This window comes from Echiichthys vipera, assembly GCF_963691815.1.
Source record: "Echiichthys vipera genome assembly, chromosome: 19".
Classification (NCBI taxonomy): domain Eukaryota; kingdom Metazoa; phylum Chordata; class Actinopteri; order Perciformes; family Trachinidae; genus Echiichthys; species Echiichthys vipera.
The window spans coordinates 770,785-791,021 of NC_139844.1; the positions used below are offsets into that span (position 1 = coordinate 770,785).

The window sequence follows — 20,237 nt, forward strand, 5'->3', positions numbered from 1 at the left end:
GAGTGAAAAAATTCAATTTCCCCGTTGCGGGATAAATAAAATAATTCTTCTTCTCCTTCTTCTTCTCCATATGGACGTCACAGTCATATACAGTCCACAGCTTGGTGTTATTTCTTTAAAGGAGTTCAAAGCCTTGTCTTCTACCTCATCCATGTATAGATTGGCTACAATAGGGGATACTGGTGAACCCATGGCACAGCCGTGTTTCTGTCTGTAAAAAGTGCCATTAAACTGGAAATATGTGGTGTTCAGGCACAAATCCAGAAGTTGGCAAATGTGGTCTGGTGTGAGATTTGTTTGGTTGTGCAGGAGTTGTCCTGTGTGAGCCGCTCTCTTACTTTGGCCAGAGCCTCCATGGTTGGAATACAGGTGAACAAGAAAGTCATGTCATAGGATACCATGGTTTCATCTGGATCCATTTTTAAGTCTCAGACTTTGTTCACAAAGTCTATGGAGTTTTGGATGTGGTGTGGGGTGTTGCCCACCAGTGGTGCCAGAATATTGGCAACGTGCTTGGTAATGTTATAAGTGATCTCTTCATTGGAGAAACAAAACAACCACTGCATAAACGCATGGCCCAACACAGAAGAGCTAACTCCTCAGGCCTGGACTCTGCTGTCTCTTTACATCTCAAGGAGAACGCCCACTCCTTTGATGACAACAATGTCCAAATCCTGGACAGAGAGGACAGATGGTTTGAAAGAGGAGTAAAAGAAGCCATCTATGCAAAAGTAGAGAAACCATCGCTAAACAGAGGAGGTCTGAGACACCTTATATCCAATTTACAATGCTGCCATTTCATCCCTTCCCAGGAGATTCAACAATCTAACCTCAAAGAACAACTGTTCACAAATGGCCCAATGTGACTCCGACCTGTTGTCCATGCTCAATAGAGCACTAACAAAGCCGAAACCAACTTCCCACCAACGACTGCCACTCTAACGACAGTCGTTGGCACTTGGAGCACAAAGGGTTTCAGTGACATCATCTTCCTTGTGAGAGGTTGAATACCTGGATCTCCACACCAGTCCCAACCTGGTCAGATACGTACATGAACCGATGAAGCCTCTTGGATGAGAGGTGAAACGTCTTCCTAGACAAATAACCAAGTCCAGTTGCTTTTGACTGAAATTGCTTTGAGGATAACGATGACCTGGACAAATGAGAACATGTACAGGCCCATTTATCACAAGATTATTCCTCCTGCTTTGATTCTCTAGGTAGTCCATCTGCTCACACTCTCCCTTTGCAGCTTGACCTGATTTCAGATCGGTCAATCACTTGGTTAAGCCCTTGGACTCATTTTGTAGCGCACATAGATATTTCTTTAACTCATCCATATCACTATGAGAGTAATTCATCAGGAGGCAGAGTCTCAGTTTAATACACCTCTGCACTGCCCTTATCACAGAGGCCCAGGAGGCAGAGTCTCAGTTTAATACACCTCTGCACTGCCCTTATCACAGAGGCCCAGGAAGCAGAGTTGCAGTCTTACACACCTCTCTGAGCTCCCTGTGGAGCACTTTCCAGCTCAGTATCCTATACAAACGCTGTCTGCCCCACGATCATTTAAATTAATGAAATCAAAAATGAACAGAAGAGGAGCTATACAGAAAGACTTGATAAAAATTAACACCAAATCTGCGATAATGCAACAAAATCAGAAAATAAAATGTGGACATTTACACATCAGATCTCTGCAATCTAAAGCTGTATTAGTAAATGATCTGATATCAGATAACCATATTGATCTACTCTGACTGAAACCTGGCTGTGTCATGAAGAATATGTTAGCCTAAATTAATCCGCTCCTCCCAGTCATATTAATATTCCTTGAGGCAATGGTCAAGGAGGAGGCGTTGCAGCTATGTATGACTCAGGCCTATTAATCAACTCTAAACCTAAACTAAATTATAATTCATTTGAAAGTCTTGTTCTTAGTCTTTCACATTCAACCTGGAAAACCGTGCAGACAATTACACTTGTTATAGTGTACCGTGCTCCTTGTCCGTACTCTGAATTCTCAGAGTTTCTGTCAAATTTAGTCCTTAAATCTGATTAAGTAATCATTGTAGGAGATTTTAATATTCACATGACATTGATAATAATAGTCTTAGTATTGCGTTTATCTCTCCATTAGATTCGATTGGTTTTAGTCAGAGTGTATATAAACCTACTCACTATTTTAATCACACCCTCGACCTTGTTTTGGCTTATGGTGTGGAAATCAATGACTTAATAGTCTTTTCACAGAATCCTATTTTATCAGACCATTATTTAATAACTTTTTGATTCATATTACAGGACTACTCACCTCTGGGCAAAAGTTTCTACACTAGATGTATATCTGATAGTGCTGTAACAAAATTTAAGAATCGATTCCATCTGCATTTAATTGAATGCCTTATCCTAATATTCTAGATCCCTGTTTATTTCTCTGAAATTGATCGCCTTCTTAAAAGTGTTACAGGCTTACTACAACCAACACTCGACTCTGTTGCTCCTTTAAAAAAGAAGATAATGAAACAGAGAAAGTTAGCTCTGTGGTATAACTCACAAACCCGTGAATTAAAACAAGTATCGCGAAAATTCGAAAGTAAATGTTCCACCAAATTGGAGGAATCTTGCGTAGTTTGGCAAGATAGTCTAAAAACATATAGGAAGGCCCTCCATAATGCCAGAGCAGCCTATTACTCATCTTTAATAGAGGAGAATAAGAACAGTCCTAGATTTTTTTCCAGCACTGTAGCCAGGCTTACAGAGAGCCACAGCTCTATTGAGCCATATATTCCTATAACCCTCAGTAGTAACGACTTCATGACCTTCTTCAATGACAAAATTATAACTATTGGAGACAAAATCAACTCGCTTGGCACCAATTTTTCTTCAAACCCAGGAACCTTAGAAACAACTGTATGACCTGATGTACATTTGGACTGCTTTTCTACAGTTTACCTTAACAAATTAACATCTACTATGTACGCATCAAAGCCCTCTACTTGTCTCCTAGACTCTATTCCAACTAGGTTACGTAAAAAAGTGTTACCTTTAGTTAGCACTCCTGTATTAGATATGATTAACATGTCTTTATCAGCAGGTTATGTACCACAGTCTTTTAAAGTAGCTGTAATTAAACCTCTTCTTAAAAAGCCCAGTCTTGATCCTGAGCCCTTAGCAATGTTGTTATTTTTAAGCTGATTTTGTTCTGCTTAATTATGCTGCTATAGGCTTAGTCTGCCGGGGATAATACTTTTCCAGATACTCTGAGCTTCTCTCCTCTCTGTCTGTATCATTCATGTCTCATCAATGCATGTTACTAATTCAACTTCTTCCGCGGAGTTGTTTGTGCTTTGTCGTCTCGCGGGGCTCTGCTGATCGTGGTGGTGCTTGCTGCCGTGGTCCTGCAATACTCTTCCTGCTACTATTATAATCTATAACCTTAGCTGTGCTTGTTTCTACTATTCTGCTGTATTAACTGCCATTACATATAAGTCATATTCACATTACTATAGATATTATTATAGTTACTGTAAGTGTGTCTGTCTATATCTTTGTGTCTGTCTTTGTCTCTAGCTATCCATCTGTCCATCTTTTCATCTTTTCTCTCTTTCTCTCTCCTATTTTTCTCCCCAACCGGTCAAGACAGATGGCCGTCCTCCACAGAGCTGGGTCTGTCTGACGTTCCTGCCTGTAAACGGTCAAAACTCTCTAACAGACAGAATATCAGCAACCCATCAGGACTTCGTGCTGCGGTCTCAAAATAAACTCCAGCCAGTCCGGGTCTGGTTAAACCACAGCTATAGAGTTAGCACCACACAAACTCACATTTATTCAGATAACATGACAGTGGTTCGTCTGTGGTGAAATCTGTGGATGTTATGAAGGTATTGCCTCGGTGACCGAAGAGAACCTTTTCCTCCATCACGATGACAAGCGTGGCAGGGAACAGCGACGGGGGTCTGAAGCCCAGGTTATAAAACTCCGACATCACCTCCCGGATTTCTGGCGGTATCTGTGCAGCCTGTGCAGAGTGGTCTCTGCTCTGGCCTCGGCTTCTCGGATAGCGTGCCGTCACATTCTGGCGGTGAATCCAGGAAGCCTTCGCCGAAGACATCCATGAGAAGGCTGTCGGCCTTGGCCCCTCCACTGCTTCAGGTAGTCCAACCACTCTGATATTATTGCGCCGGTTACGGGATTCCAGGTCGCTAACTTAAGCCAGCAGTTTAGCGTTGCTCTCTGTTAGCGTGGCACAGGAGGCCTCCAGCATTAGCAGACGTTCATCTTGTAGATTCGCATTTACCTCGAGGGAGTCTACCTTCTAAGCATGGTCGGACACTGTGGCGTGGACGTGGTCCAGCGTTGAAATGGGGGCTTTGAGATCGTCGGAAAGGGCTTTGAACTCGGCGGAGAGGGCTGTGCGGTGCTCTACCCAGAGGTGAGCAAAAGCTGCCATGCTAATCTCGCCACCTGCCTTCTCTGCAGGGCTAGCCTTCGCCCCATGGTCTTTTACAGTCTGGTCGCATACGTCGACATAATTCGGTTGTGTATCCGTCTAACGAGACAATAATACTATTGTACATCGTGTCCTGGATTGTGGATTACCTGATGTATGAGTATGTTATTGATATCGGCTATCAGCTTTTTCTTGCTCAAAACTATCTTTATTGTATCTGCCTTTGAAAATCCACTATTGGTTGACCTCTAGCCTCAACAATTAGTGTCCTCAGTTCCCAAACACTTATTATTATTGAGTGTTGTTAAAAGGAAAGGTGATGTAACGGTAAACATGCCCCTATCCCAGCTTTTTTGGAATGTGTTTCAGGCATCAAGTTCAACATAAGTGAATATTTGAAAAAAAACATTTGAACATTAAATATCTTGTCTTAGTAGTGTAGTTATTGAATATATGTTGAAACAGATTTGCAAATTATTGTATTCTGTTTTTATGTATGTTTTATACAACGTTACAACTTCATTGCAATTAGCGATTGTAAATAAACCAATAATTGTCTGATAAGTGAAACACTACTCGACGGGGGACAAACTTCGACACAACACTGGCAAAGAAACATGAAACCTCCAGCTCAGAGCAGACTGCCAGTACAGAGAGAAAACACACTGCCATCATAGCTATCAGCCACTGACAGTTCAAAGCTAAAAAGCTAACAAACAACAGAAACTAAGAAAAGATTGTAACTACATTTACATTTCTGATTTGTCTACTAGTCAACCTTTTTAGTGCACAACATAAACCTCATCTGATACCGGGTTCAGGCTGCTGAAATTATAACTTAGTTGCAGACAGACATACAGTATATGGGAAGGACTGGAAGTAGGGAGGTGAATGTGTTTCAGTGAAGTTTACAAAAGCAAAAAAAAAAAAGTCAACACATAGTGACTGTGAAGGTGACAAGATGGAGGCTCTGAAAGAACAGGCTCACCTGCAGTTACATCTTACCACCACAGAGGCCGCTCACTTCTTATGGAGTACAACTTTAAGAAAAGTATTTTTACTACATCATAGATAGGACATCTTTTTAGTGGAGAACAATCAAGCAATTTAATGTGGTGATCATTAATCATAAGGTCCCACTTATTGACAGTGTCATAAACATTATAGCATAACAGACTTGTAGAGCAGAGGCCTGTGGAAATGCTGTAGATTGTAATTTTTACACGCATACAGCCTATATAAGATCAACTTTATTTCTTGTTGAGAAAGTGTCTTTCTCTTTGTAATTATTCTTTAATAGGCTCCATCAAATGTGAAAATGGATTTTGTGTCAAATTAATTCTACTTGATTTTAACTGTAACTTATGGACTCTGGCATAATGTTACAGTTAGAGGAAAAACAGAAGTACACCACTGAGGTTTGCAGAGGCGATCAGAGGAACATGCAGGGATTTTTTAAATAATCTGACCTGGGCATCATACGCCAACATTAATCCAGTTAATTGCTGCACTTCAGTTCAGCTAATGTTAACATGTCTATCTGTTTATATGGGGTGTCCAGAACCTGGTTCTCTGGTCCTTTCCTGGTTGCTTCAAAAAGAAGTACTAATGACGACAGGGGTGTTGCGCTGTGTTCATGGTGGACCTGGATAGTAGGGATGTTGGCCCACTGTACCCATTCCTCCCTGTTTTCCTGTTTGCCAGCTTTTTATGCAGAGCACATGCTGGCTTGTTTCACTCCATGTGTTTCCTGTTCTTTGCCCAGCAGCTGAGAGGATGAAGGGGAGGAATCCTGGCAGTTTGTGCTCACCATGAGTTAGAGGAGATTGGAAACCATTGCACAGCTGCCTTCCCAACTGTCTGGAGCGCTGTGTCTGATCGTGACAGCAGCATCACTCGCCCTGCTTCATGAGCCAGCAGGATGCAGCTGGGGTCCTCGCACTCTCCGAGCGCCTCCTCATAGCTTCACACAAGGGGCAAGCAGACAATGTGGTCCAGCTCATCAACAAGGGTGCAAAAGTAGCTGTCACCAAGGTGAGTGAGTGGTCCGGAGTCTGATAATTAGAGGGTGGTTACTTTTCTACATTTGTGTTGTTTGTGATTTTGCCCCCTTTCCAATTGGGTCAAAGAATGGGGATTCCTAATCAGTTGATCACATCTGCAGTTCAATTTAATTTACAGTGCCAAATCATAACAAAAGTTATCTCAGGACACTTTACCGAGTAGGTATAGACCACATTTATTTATGATTTTACATAGACCCAACAATTCCCCCTTGTATACACAGTGGCAACGAAAACCTTCCCTTTAACAGGCAGGAATTCCGGACAGACCCAGCTCTATGGAGGACGGCCATCTGTCTTGACCGTTTGGGGAGAAAAAAAAGGAGGGAGAAAGAAAAGACTGGCAATTGGATTTGTCAAAATGATTAATAGTAGGGTTGTACCAAATGTCAGTTTTCCTATAAAGCTTTGAATATCTGTCATCATATTGATGAGTCAACACATATAGATTGAAGCAGAATATTTCGTTAGATAAAAACATGCTGTGAATGTTGGAAATGAATATATCCAAGAAGGACACCTCCAGACTGGATAAACTGATCAGGCGGTCCAGCTCTGTGGTCGGCATGAAACTGGTCTCACTGGTGACGGTGGCAGAGAGGAGGACACTGGACAAACTGCTGGACATTATGGACAATGCCAGCCACCCCCTGCACACCGTCATCAGCAACCAGAGGAGCCTGTTCAGTGGAAGGCTGCTCCTGCCCAAGAATTCCTTTGTCCCTCAGGCCATCACACTCTATAAGGGCGCACTCACACTGTCCTTCCGTTTGAGAGAGGTGGGCTTTTGTAGAGCACGTGTACAAGCATGAGCACGACGGCTACCGCGGCTCTCACGTCATTTTATGTGCGCATGTTCGGAAATAGAAAAAAAAAAAAAAGACGGACCATGCGCTGACATTTTACAACAACAATGGTGGCGAAAGGTTCATGTTGGTGTGATGCGGAGGTGGACTGTTTACTGCAGATTTGGTCGGATGAAAATATTCAAAAACAGTCGGACAAGACGCACAAAAACTCAGAGGTCTATGGAAAGATTTGTAAACAAAGATCGCGATGACGTCATCAATGCTTGTGACGTGTTACGGCGTGATGACGTATGGACAGGCAAGAAGCATTTTGTACAAACGGGCTGGCCAGCGGTGGGAGAGGGAGGGGGGGACAAGTACCCAACAACCCAACCCAACAAACCCGGGGCGCGGTGCGGAAGGACAGTGAGTGCGCCCTAACTCCTCACTGGGGGGGGGGTAAAGAGGACAGAAGGGAAGGAGTGGGTGCCACTCACTGTGCAATTAATAATCTACTCTTACATACCTGGACACTTATCATCTTCTTTTTTGTGCAATAACTTTATCCACCACTTAAGTGCATTAATCTAATCTTACTGCTCATTTCTGTCGTATACAGTCAAACATATTTTATTTTATACATTTCCTCTAGATTTAACTTATCTGATTTAACATTCTGTGTATTTTATTTGACCTGTATTCTTACATCTACCTCATATATATTTGACTAAGAGTTTATTGCTTACTGTTTATTGTTTTTTATACTTTCTGTATTTATTTAGCTAAGAGTTTAGTGGTTATCCTATACTGTATTTTTTTTAACCTCCCTTGTGTTTTTGTAAGCTGCTGGAAACTTACTTGCGGGAGTCATCCCAAAGGATCAGTAAAGAGAAGTCTAAGTCTAAGGGAAGCTTATATAAGGTTAATAGAATCGGCCCAAGGACAGAACCCTGTGTAACTCTGTGACGAACTTAAGTGTGCATGGAGGATTTGTCATTAACATGTACAAACTGAGATCCATCTGATAAATAAGACTTAAACCAGCTTAATGCGGTTCCTTTAATGCCAATTAGATGCTCCAGTCTCTGTAGCAGGATGCGATAGTCAATGGTGTCGAATGAAGCACTAAGATCTAGTAAAAGAAGTACAGAGACAAGTCCTTTGTCTGAAGCTATAAGAAGGTCGTTATTAATTTTCACCAGTGCTGTCTCAGTGCTATGATTCATTCCAAATCCTGACTGGAAGTCCTCAAATAACTCATTATGTAAAAAGTCACACAGCTGATTGGCGACTAATTTCTCGAGGATCTTAGAAAGAAAAGAAAGGTTGGATATAGGTCTATTGTTGAATAGAACCTCTGGATCAAGACTGGGCTTTTTATAAGAAGTTTAATTACAGCTACTTAAAAATACTGTGGTACATAACCTGCTGATAGACATATTAATCATCTAGTACAGGAGTGCTAACCAAAGGTAACACTTCTTTAAGTAACCTAATTGCAAAAGAGTCTAGGCGACAAGTAGAAGGATATGATGCCGAAATAGTAGAGGATCATTTTTAGGTTAGAGACCCCTGTTAATCAATGTGTAGCAAAATTATGTAGAAACTAAATTTAAAATATATATATATACATAAACATAAACACTATCGGAGTCGTTTTTGTAAAGATATTTTACTTCTGCATCAAAAAATCGCCTATCTGGATGTGACGTAGGAGAATGGAGTCAGCTCAGTTTTATATATGGATCACAATGCTTATTTTGCATTATTTGACACTAAAGGGCTGAAAATGTATATTCATAGGCATATCATGGACCACAGCCGTATAAGTATGATCCTGAAAGGTGTCCACGAGACAAGGACGGAAGAAATAATTGAAAAATATCTGAGATCAGCCAGAAACTGAGGATTTGTGTGAGAAGTGAACAGCTGGGCAGCTCTCTGCCAGTGACCGCTGTTAGCTGACGATCGCTAACAGCAACAGCTAATGGTCACGTCACAACACTGTAAAGTTAGGCTTTAACTAAACTAGTATTGGTAATAATAATATAGCACAGGTACAGGAATTAATACTTACCAAAAACAATCAAATGTGCATATATTATCAATAATATCTGGAATTACATTATATGGTATAACTCGACACTACGTTTATGTGCTGTAAGGAACCACAGGAGGGAGCACGGACCGAGAGAGCACAGAATGCGGTAGCTAAAGTAAATAGAGTAATAAATACTCTATTTACTTTCTTCAGCTACCAAGTTTAATGAGTGTCCAGCAGCTTTTAAACCATATACCTAATGTTTTATATGCAAGGTTGACTTGCAAATTCTACAGCTAAATAGATACAAAGGAAAAACTAAAAAATGGTATCCTATAAATATAATTGTAATTTGGAGACTATATTACAACTGAATCAGGGTTATTTTCTGTTTTTTTTTTACGTAAGTGTTACATCAGGGGTGTCAAATCTGGCCCGAGGTGTAATTATATTTGGCCCGCAAGATCATATCAAGGTTCTATGAAAGCTGGTTCGCGAGTATATAGCACATACACCGCTACTTTTTTGTTGACAAACATGAGCATCCATGCCACCAGTCTCTTAGGACAAACTTAATCCACCCCTCCCCTAATATGACCAAAAGAAAGATGGAAAACAGGAGCTTTCAACACACGTGGGAGGCAGATTATCTGTTCATTAATGTAAATACCTGTTTGTCTTGTTTGCAGAGCCACCATGGCTGTAACAAAACAATATAAAATAAGAAACACCACGACAAGTACAAGGACCTGCACTGAAAAGGTTCAACGTTCCATATCTGGAGAGAAGGGAAAACATGCACATTTGCAGTCTTTTTTTTTTGTAGATATTGAGTTTGGCCTGCAACTTTGTCCCAGTTTTTAAATTTGGCCCACTGTGAGTTTGACACAGCTGTGTTACATCATTACTACCTACATGTATATCTACTTTTGATGTAAATATAATTAACTGTAGATACTGTGTCCCTATCAAAGCCCTTACCTTCACAAGTGTCCGTCATCAGGACAAAACTATTTACCAACATCCCTAAATATACAAACTATAAATGTATTCTTATATTCAGGAACTGCAGTTAAGATAGAAACATTCTGCAATACAAATGTAAACTAAGAGTTCACTGCACCACCAAAATTCAAAACACAATATTGGAGCTATTTAAAATATAAATATGAATGTTTCAAATGGTCAAAAGGAAAAAAGATTTATCCATTTAAAACTAGAAAGCACTCACTAAAACGAGAGTCACAAATGTAACTATGCCTCTATGAATCCTGGATGACCGCCAGAGGTAGTGCTTAACACTGAATATCTTCTGTCTTGTGCATGCGCAGGTCAAGTATTAATATCAACAAAATCACATTTGACCTCGGATGACACCCGGCTCAGGTATAAGTTGTCATCCATGAGATCACTTCCTACAGAATCTTCTTGCAGTTTACGAGATTCTGAGTGACCTGGATTTCTGACGGTCCTCCAGGATTCATAGAACTGTAGTTACATTTGTAACTCTCGTTCGATTTCATCCTAACTGACCGCCAGAGGCAGTGCTTAACACTGGATGCCACATTCACATTGTAATATCTGGAGAACGTGCTTGGAGATGCCCATGAGGCCGTGGCACTACCAAGGGCACAACTCTCAGAGCAGCCCATGATGTCAAAACACTCCTAGTAGAGTGGCATTTCACCTCAGAGGGTAAAGAGAGGCCACTCAAATCATATGCCGAGGCTATGACATCAATCCAGTGGGACAGGCGTTGCTTGGTCACAGCAAAACCTTTCCTAGGTCCACCGTGACGAATAAAGAGCTGATCAGACCGCCTCATGCCTGCAGTAGCGTCTACATAGGCTCTAAGGGCCCGCACCGGGCACGCCTGCACCTTAGGAAGAAAAGCTGTTTTTGGCCACAAAGTAACGCTAGAGCCATCTGAGTTCCACCTCAAGCATGAATTGCTTACAGACAAGGCGTTCAGCTCACCTACACACTTTGCCGAAGTGATGGTCAGTAGGAAGGCAGTTTTGGCAGACAATGACCTCAGCTCTGCCTGTGCCAATGGTTCAGAAGGTGGCAAGCATAGGGCGTCCAACACCAGGGGCAGGTCCCATGCAGGAGCTCTAGGGGCATAGGAGGGCGTAATCTCAGTGCCCCTTTCCAGAAGAGGGGCACCATCCTGTGGCTTCCCACTGTGTCATGGTTGATTCTGGCGTGCTGCGATGATAAAGCAGCCACATACACCCTTAGTGTAGAAGGAGACCGATCAACATCTAGGAGCGATTGCAAAAATTAAGAATGGTCTTAGCAGTCCACTGGATCAACATTCTCAACTGAACACCAGTTAAAAAATTGTTTCCACCTGTTCTGATACTGCAAACGGGTAGAGGGTGCTCTGGCACTCAAAATAGTTTTCCTCACAGGCTCTATGCAATTGCTTAGCGGCAGATTGGGCCCTGCAGTGGCCAAACCCACAGCTGAAGGCGGCAAGGGTTGGGATGCCAAATCCGACCCCCCAGCTGCGACAAGAGCTCTCTGGATGGCGCCAGGGTGTCCCGCAACAAAGTTTGTGGAGCAGGGGAAACCAGGTCCTTGCAGGCCAGAATGGGGCCACAAGAAGAAGCCTGTGACCCTGATGAGGCACCCTGAGAAGTGTTTGGAAGATCAGGGGAAGCAGTGGGAAGGCATAGAGAAGGCTGTCTGGCCATGCATGGGCCAGAGCATCCTGACCCAGAGGGCTGGTCTTCTCCATTAAGGAGAACCAGAGTGGGCAGTGGGCTGACTCCTCCGAGGCAAAGAGGTCCACCTCTGCTCTAGCGAAGAAACCCCAAATGTTATGCACCACCTCTGGATGAAGCCGCCACTCTCCTGGTGGAGGCCTGCGACGGTAGAGGAAGTCTGCGTCCTGATTCCGATCTCCCGGTAAATACGCCGCTCGTAGGCTGGTCAGGCGAGGGGCTGCCCATGTTAGAAGAGCCTGGGACACCAGCAGTAACTGTGCGGACCTGGTGCCCCCTTGATGGTTTTTATGAAAAACCGCTGCAGTGTTGTCCGACCGGATAAGCACATGCTTGCCCCTCAGATATGGCGGGAAGTGCTTGAGTGCTAGGTGCACAGCCCGTAGCTCTAGCACATTGACATGCTCCATGCAGTCACTGTCCTACTCTGCCCCATCTTGAGAGGCAGGCATCTATCGTGACGAGTTTGGGACGAAATGGAATACGGCCCATGGGCACTCCTCTCGTCAAGTATGACTCGTCCCTCCATGGCAATAGGGCACAAAGGCACTGCTGTGACCACCTGAGCCTCCTGTGTCTGTGCCACTTGGTCTGGCGTCCAGGAAATGGAGTTTGTAACCCTGGGCAAGTGTGGAAATCACCCAGGGATCCAAAGTTTGCGCTGCTGGGAGAAATGTCCAACAGCCGGCCCGGACACTTCAATCCCCCCCTAAAGTTCGGGGTCCTTGGCGATCCAATCGTCGAGGTATGGCAGGATCTTCAAGCCCTGCGACTGCATAGGCGAAAGAGTGCTGCGATGCACCTGGTGAATACCCGTGGAGGTCTGGCCGAAGCCCGCTGCATTTCTTTGTGACCAAAAAGTAAGTTGAATAGAACCCCCCGGGCTAAAGCAGGGGGTCCACAGGCTCGATTGCCCCTTTGGTCAGGAGAGCGCATTACTCCCAAACTAGGGCTAGGTTTTTCACCGGGTCGTGGATGAGGGCAGAGGCAGAGGGCCGGCGTCGGATATGGAGTTTGTAACCCTGGGCAAGTGTGGAAATCAACTAGGGATCCAAAGTTTGCGCTGCTGGGAGAAATGTCCGACAGCCGGCCCGGACACTTCAAGTCCTCCTACACGTTTTGGACAATGGTGACTGCGCCAGCCAGACCTGGTGGTGAGTCTGAACGAGAGTTCCCTTGACATTAGGGCAAAAGCCTGCAGTTAGGCATCACTGGGGCCGATGGTGGATGCGTCCACTTCGGCCCGCTGCCGATAGGGCGAGCATCAGAAGTGAGACTGAATTGCCAATATGATGATCACCTGTGACCCGACATTGGGGGCGAGGGTATCTGGCCTCAGGGCCTTGTCGGGGGGAACTATGAGGGAAGCGATTGTCGGCTCAACCGCCGACATGTAGACAAGGCCAAATTTTGCCTGAAAAAAGCACTAGCAGGCGCTGGCTCCGTCTGCTGGAAATCCAGCTGCAGACGTGCCAGGGCTGCACGAATGATGGATCCCATGGAGCCATCTGCTGTCCCCTCCGCAGAGCTCTGAGCGGAGGAATGAGAGCTCAGCCCAGAAAGGGCTCAGGAGGACTTCTCATTAAAGAGAGTGGCAGCAGCTGCTACAGAAACAATATCCTCACATAGACAATCATGAGATACAGGTATATGCAACATTTTCTTCTCAACTTTGTAAAATATGCAAAAGTTAATAGTGATAAAGGTAAAAACAAACTTCTTGCAATGTTTATAAAACATTTATTCAATCCTTTGATTCATATAAATTGTAGACTTTGACCTGAATTTTTCCTGACTCAAAATAATCTTAACCAGTAAACTTTGTGTTGAACTGTGAATGTTGTGTGAGAGACAGTCTGTCCAGCTGTCTCCGGTGATCTTATGGCAGGTGTGGAAAGGGAGGCAGGTGCAGTGGAGGACAGTCAGCATGGCTCTCTGGTAGTCTTTGATGAGATGATGTGATGTAGACCTTTCTCAGTGACTTTGAGGGCCGATGTGAATGCTGACAGAACAAACACATGCTTTTAGATCACATTCAGTGATTCATCTTCTCCTTGATAGGCTCATCAGACGTCAGCATCACTGGTCCATCAACCTCTCAGCTGCCATCATGGTTAAAAAGCAGGACTGCCAAAAGAAGCCTAGAGAAAAAGCAGATTATGCTTTTCACAATGTGATCATTTGTGAAAAAACACAGAAGTAAAGACAATATAGTATAAAAATAAAATATAGTATGTAGAAAACTTTTCTTGTATTGTGGAGAGTAGGGGATCACTGCCACTCTTATAAAACTGTTGCATTAACCACTAAAAAAATAATATACTGTAGTCTAACACAAGGGCCCTGCAATGAATTCTATATGCATGAAGTTTATAATGTGTTTGTTCAAACTCTTGATTTGTTGTTACTGAGATGATTCAACTTTATAGTTTTAATGAGTCTGCAGTTGAATCGTATTTGAGAAGTCCAGTTTTAGCTGAGATGAAGTCATCACTTTATGTCATTGAGATTATTACTGTATATTATATACTCATTAAGGTCAGAGGGACTAGTGGAGTTGTATCTGACTGCATTATACTCAATTGTGTTATTTTATACAAACCTTACATCATGTAAGTAGAGTGGATATATCTGTTTACTATAGAACATGTACCCCCAAAGCAATTTTAGTCAAAAGCAAATGGACTTGGTTATTTGTCTAGGAATACGTTTCACCTATCATCCAAGAGGCTTCATCAGTGTACGCATCTGACCAGGCTGGGACTGGTCCAACTATCTGGTGGAGGTATTTAACCTTTCACAAGGCCAATGATGTCACTGGATCCCTTTGTGCTCCACGTGCCGAGTGGAGAAAATCATAGAAAAGGCTCAAAACCAACTCCTCAATGAGCGAATAAGACAGGTCAATTTCACTATTGAAGGCCTAAAAGAAAAAGCGGACCTTTCACTAAAAAAAACTGACATCTGTTTCTATCATGGAGAACGTTGTGAGAAAGCCCAGCCACAACAAGAGCAAAGAAAGACAAACAAAGAAATGTCACATTTTACAATCCCGGAATTTTAACAAAAACACAGAAATACTCACTTGGAGGCAAAAAACTGACACCCCAGCACACAAAGAAACACCTAACAGATGGGTTAAGAATTTGTCGGACAGGCATCTTACCCACCCAGAGAAGGAGGTCTTAGCCAAGGGCTTGAACTTTGCCGTGACACCAAAAGAGTTACCCATAGTGGAGTTGATTACAGCTGCAGAATCTGCTATAAAGAAAAACAACCTTACTGGAACTGAAGCTGAACAGCTAAGGTTTAAAGTGCCAGCAATGTTGTCCCAAGCTAAGGTCCCCCCATCCAACCTCACCATTGAGGAGAGAAAAGCAGTAACAGCACTGAGCAAAGACCACAACATCACAATCCTTCCAGCAGACAAGGGTAGATGCATAGTTGTTCTCAATACAACTGATGACCAGGCAAAGATCTCTGCACTACTCAGTGACTCTAACACTTATGAAACTCTGAAACGAGACCCTACCAGCGGTTTTAAAAAGAAGGGGTCCTTGACAAATCACAATATTACAGGGTCTATCCCCAGGACTCAACCCCCTGCTTATATGGAGTCCCAAAAATCCATAAAGAAGGAATCTGGCCAATTGGCCCTTTGTGAACAAAGTCCAAGACTTAAAAATGGATCCAGGTGAAACAATGGTGTCCTACGACGGACGTGACATCCTTGTTCACCTGTATTCCAACCATGGAGGCCATGGCCACAGTAAGAGAGTGGCTCACACAGGACAACTACTCACACAACCAAACAAATCCCAAACCAGACCACATTTGCCAACTTCTGGATTTGTGCCTGAACACCACATATTTCCAGTTTAATGGCACTTTTTTACAGACAAAAACACGTCTGTGCCATGGGTTCACCAGTATTGTGGCCCAGCTGGACTTTTGTGAAAACGGCAGCTGCTTCCAGAAAGAAAACCAAAGTGGTCGAAGAAGAAAAATAAAACAAGAGAAGCAACATAGACATCAAGTATGTGGCTGGGGTATCACAGAAACTCAGGAGGATCTTCAACAAAAACTGCATCCCCATGTATTTCAAACCCAGTAACATACTCAGACAGAGACTAGTACATCCCAATGACAGAACACCACACACCCACAAAAGCAATCTGGTTTATGCTGTCCAATGAGACGAGGAAATGAAAAGATCTCTACATGGGAGAAACAAAACAACCACTGCATAAACGCATGGTCCAACGCATGGAGAGCTAACTCCTCAGGCCTGGACTCTGCTGTCCACTTACATCTTAAGGAGAAAGCCCACTCCTTTGAGGACAACAATGTCCACATCCTGGACAGAGAGGACAGATGGTTTGAAAGAGGAGTAAAAAAAGCCATCCATGTAAAAGTAGAAAAAACATCGCTAAACAGAGGAGGAGGTCTGAGACAGCACTTATCTCCAATTTACAATGCTGCCCTTTCATCCCTTCCCAGAAATTCAACAATCTGACCTCAAGAAACAACTGTTCACAAATGGCCTCCTGTGACTCCAATGGCTGTCGTTACAACCCAATAGAGCACTAACGAAGTCCAAACCAACTTCCCACCAACGACTGTCACTCCGACGGTCGTTGGCAAGTGGAGCACAAAGGGTTCCAGGGACATCATCGGCTTTGTGAAAGATTAAATACTTGGATCTCCACACCAGATAGTTGGACCAGTCCCAGCCTAGTCAAAGGTCCAGCAGCTGCCGTTTTCACAAAAGTCCAGCTGGGGTAAGTACAAGTTTTGAGGGCGCCTCTGAGGTATTTGCGTTCGTCCCCTTTGGCCTGTGAGCTGGTGAGTACGTTATCAGCTGTGTTGCAGGGTTCTGATAAATCCATGCTTGTGTTCCAGGGGGTGGTGGGAGTCAAACAGTGGATATTGATCTGTGTGAGAGGATTTTCTGTATACCCCAATGTGGAGGCTTCTTTCATTCTCCATATGGATGTCACAGTCTAAGAAATGCAAAACTACTACTTATTCTTCTCTAGTGAACTTGATGTTTCTGTCCACAGAGTTTATAAAGGTTTGCATCTCATTGGATTCGATTTTAACCCATGTGTCGTCCTCATATCTGAACCAATGGCTCGCCGTTATTCCTTTGAAGGAGTTCAACGCCTTGTCCTCTTCCTCCTCCATGTATAGATTTGCCACAATAGGGGATACTGGTGAACCCATGGCACAGCCGTGTTTTGTGCGGGGATAGAGCCTGTAATATTGTGAATTGTCAAGGACCCCTTCTTTTTGTAACCGCTGGTAGGGTCTCGTTTCAGAGTTTCGTAAGTGTTAGTCACTGAGTAGTGCAGAGATCTTTGCCTGGTAATCAATTGTATTGAGAACAACTGTGCATCTACCCTTGTCTGCTGGAAGGATTGCGATGTTGTGGTCTTGCTCAGTGCTGTTACTGCTTTTCTTTCCTCGATTGTGAGGTTGGACAGGGGAACCTTAGCTTGGGACAACGTTGCTGACACTTAACTGTAGCTTTTCAGCCTCAGTTCCAGTAAGGTTGTTTTTCTATATAGCAGGTTCTGTAGCTGTAATCAACTCAACTATGGGTAACTCTTTTGGTGTCATGGCAAAGTTCAAGCCCTTGCCTAAGACCTCCTTCTCTGGGTGGGTAAAAATTCTTAACCCATATGTAATGTGTTTCTTTCTGTGCTGGAGTGTCAGTTTTTTGCCTTTAAGTATTTCTGTGTTTTTGTCAATATTCCGGGATTGTAAAATGTGAAATTTCTTTGTTTCTCTTTCTTTGCTCTTGTTGTGTTGAGATAATTGGGCTTTCTCCATGATAGAAAAAAGTAAGATCGATGTCGGTTTCTGTAGTGAGAGGTCCGCTTTTTCTTTTAGCCCTTGAATAGTGAAATTGACTTGTCTTATTCGCTCATTGAGGAGTTGGTTTTGAGCCTTTCCTATGATTTTCTCCACTCTATGATCACAAGCTAGCGCTCTGTAACTACACTTCAGGATAATAACATTAGTGAACTGACGTTACAGATTAACTCGTAATTTTGACAAAATCAAATGCTAACAGCTAATGCAGGCTAACAATAACATTAGCTTATAAGCTGGTGTGTTCCACGGCTGCTTTACAGCAACAGCACTAACCACAGCTCAGATCTTATTACTGAAACACTTATGCTGGTTCATGTGGACGCTCACAAACATTAGAAAATTAAACTTATGGTGCAAAGTTCATGTTTTCGTCCAGCTGAGTCTCCCTGATAATGACCATCCCTCCCACCGGGGGCAGTGGCAGCATCCGAGGCTGATGAAGCTGCTGTACTGAAGGAGGAGCACAAGCTGTCTGCCTCACATGCACTAATATGTCGGCTCCAATATCTCAATCTTAAAGGCATAAACTATGGACTTCAGGTCGTGACAGGCTGCAGTTGATGCTTCCTTTACAAATAAAATAAATGACCATGATGACAAATGGTTAAATTCAATGTAAAACTACAGAAAAAAAAGAAACAGACAGGAAAGTTCAAACCGTTAAACTTACTACCGCCTATGAACGTTCAGAGGACAGCGAAGAGTCTCTCCTACGTAATATGACGTGTTTGACGTATGATGTTAAAAAAAGTATCCTCTATTAACTTTTCAAATGGTTATCTAAGAGAAAGGGTATATGTACATTTAGTTTAAAAAATAACCTGCAAGTTGCACTTTAAGGTCGATTGTAGAAAAGCAGTCCAAGTATATATCAGTTGTTTCTAAGGTTCCTGGGTTTCCAAAATCACAAATTCCATCCATCCATCTTCAACCACTTGTCCTTATCGGGGTCGCGGGGGGGCTGGAGACAATCCAAGCTGACATCGGGCGTGAGGCGGGGTACACCCTGGACAGGACTCCAGTCTATCACAGGGTACATAGAGACAAACAGAGACAGACAACCATTCACACTCACACCTACGGGCAATTTAGAGTCATCAATTGACCCAACATGTGCATGTCTTTGGACTGTGGGAGGAAGCCGGAGAACCTGGAGAGAACCCACACGGTCATGGGGAGAACATGCAAACTCCGCACAGAAGGGCCCCAGCCCGGATTCAAACCAGGAACCCACTTGCTTTGAGAAAACAGTGCTAACCATCACCACTGTGCCGCCCATCCCAAATTCCCAAATTTCTAAATTGCGGTGCACAAAGCTGGTAGAGACTGGTACAGACTGATGGCTGTAATTAAAGCAAAAGGGGCCTCCACAATGTATTAGATCTGTCCAATGAATAATGTACAAATTTGCTTTTACTTTGTTTACTCGTCTCGAGGTTGGTTTAGTCAGTGTGAGCACGAATGAGACCAGAGCTAAAAGCTAACTGATCTTTTTTTCCTTTTCCTGACCAACTGAAGTGAACACAGTTAAAGCAACAAAAAAACAGGGAATGTGATATCCTTCCTGTTAGCTGCTTGTATTATGGTGTCTGTGTTTTTTGGTTGTTGTTTTACTCCCACTGTGACACTGACACTCAGTTGTGACTCATCATTGTGCTCTAGAGAATATAGCTGATAGCCACACTAAGAAACAAAAACTTAGGCTGTAAAGTTGTAAGCTTCCAAAAATGTCACATTATCATTTTCTATTGTTTGTGAGCCAGATGTCAGATCTGTTAAGTCATTGTTGGATAAATCAATTTGGATAACACATCCAGCAACACTTTCCGTCCGCTCATCTGCATCTCTTAAATAAGACACAAAACAGAGCATGCAAGGGTTGGCAGCACTGGAGCTGCACATATGAACACCCCACACACAGCAACTAAAACAAATCCAGGAGCTTAACATTCAGTCAGCAATTGATGTACAGCCAACATATTCAATCCCACTGGATTGTTTTGAGTGAGACACTCCAGCCTGCTCCAGGCTGTCTCAGGGATCTCATCGGTTTGGTGAAATATTCTCTTGTGTGGGTGTCGCACAAGACTTCTCTAATTACACTGTGTGATCCCTGAGGGGAGGAGATATCAAGACTTTTCGGTTGGATTCTTGCTCTGAGTAGAGGCCATTCCTTGATGAAAATATGGTTTTATTTTTGTCAATTACAAGCATTACCATGTAGCTTCAATAGACAATAACAACAAAGCAAATCAGAAGGGTTACATGGCTTTAACAAGTAGT

General features: G+C 43.2%; 1 protein-coding gene across 1 annotated transcript in view; it reads left to right on the plus strand.

The window, feature by feature from the left end:
* ankrd6b (ankyrin repeat domain 6b) overlaps positions 1–20,237 on the plus strand; it is a gene marked incomplete at its 3' end in the record, with an annotated part of 122,185 nt that overhangs the window by 24,858 nt on the left and 77,090 nt on the right. Inside the window, exon 2 of the mRNA XM_083933740.1 lies at positions 6,222–6,487. Within this exon, the coding sequence (XP_083789866.1) occupies positions 6,362–6,487 (126 nt within the window). The 5' untranslated portion in view covers positions 6,222–6,361. The remainder of the gene's footprint in view (positions 1–6,221; positions 6,488–20,237) is intronic.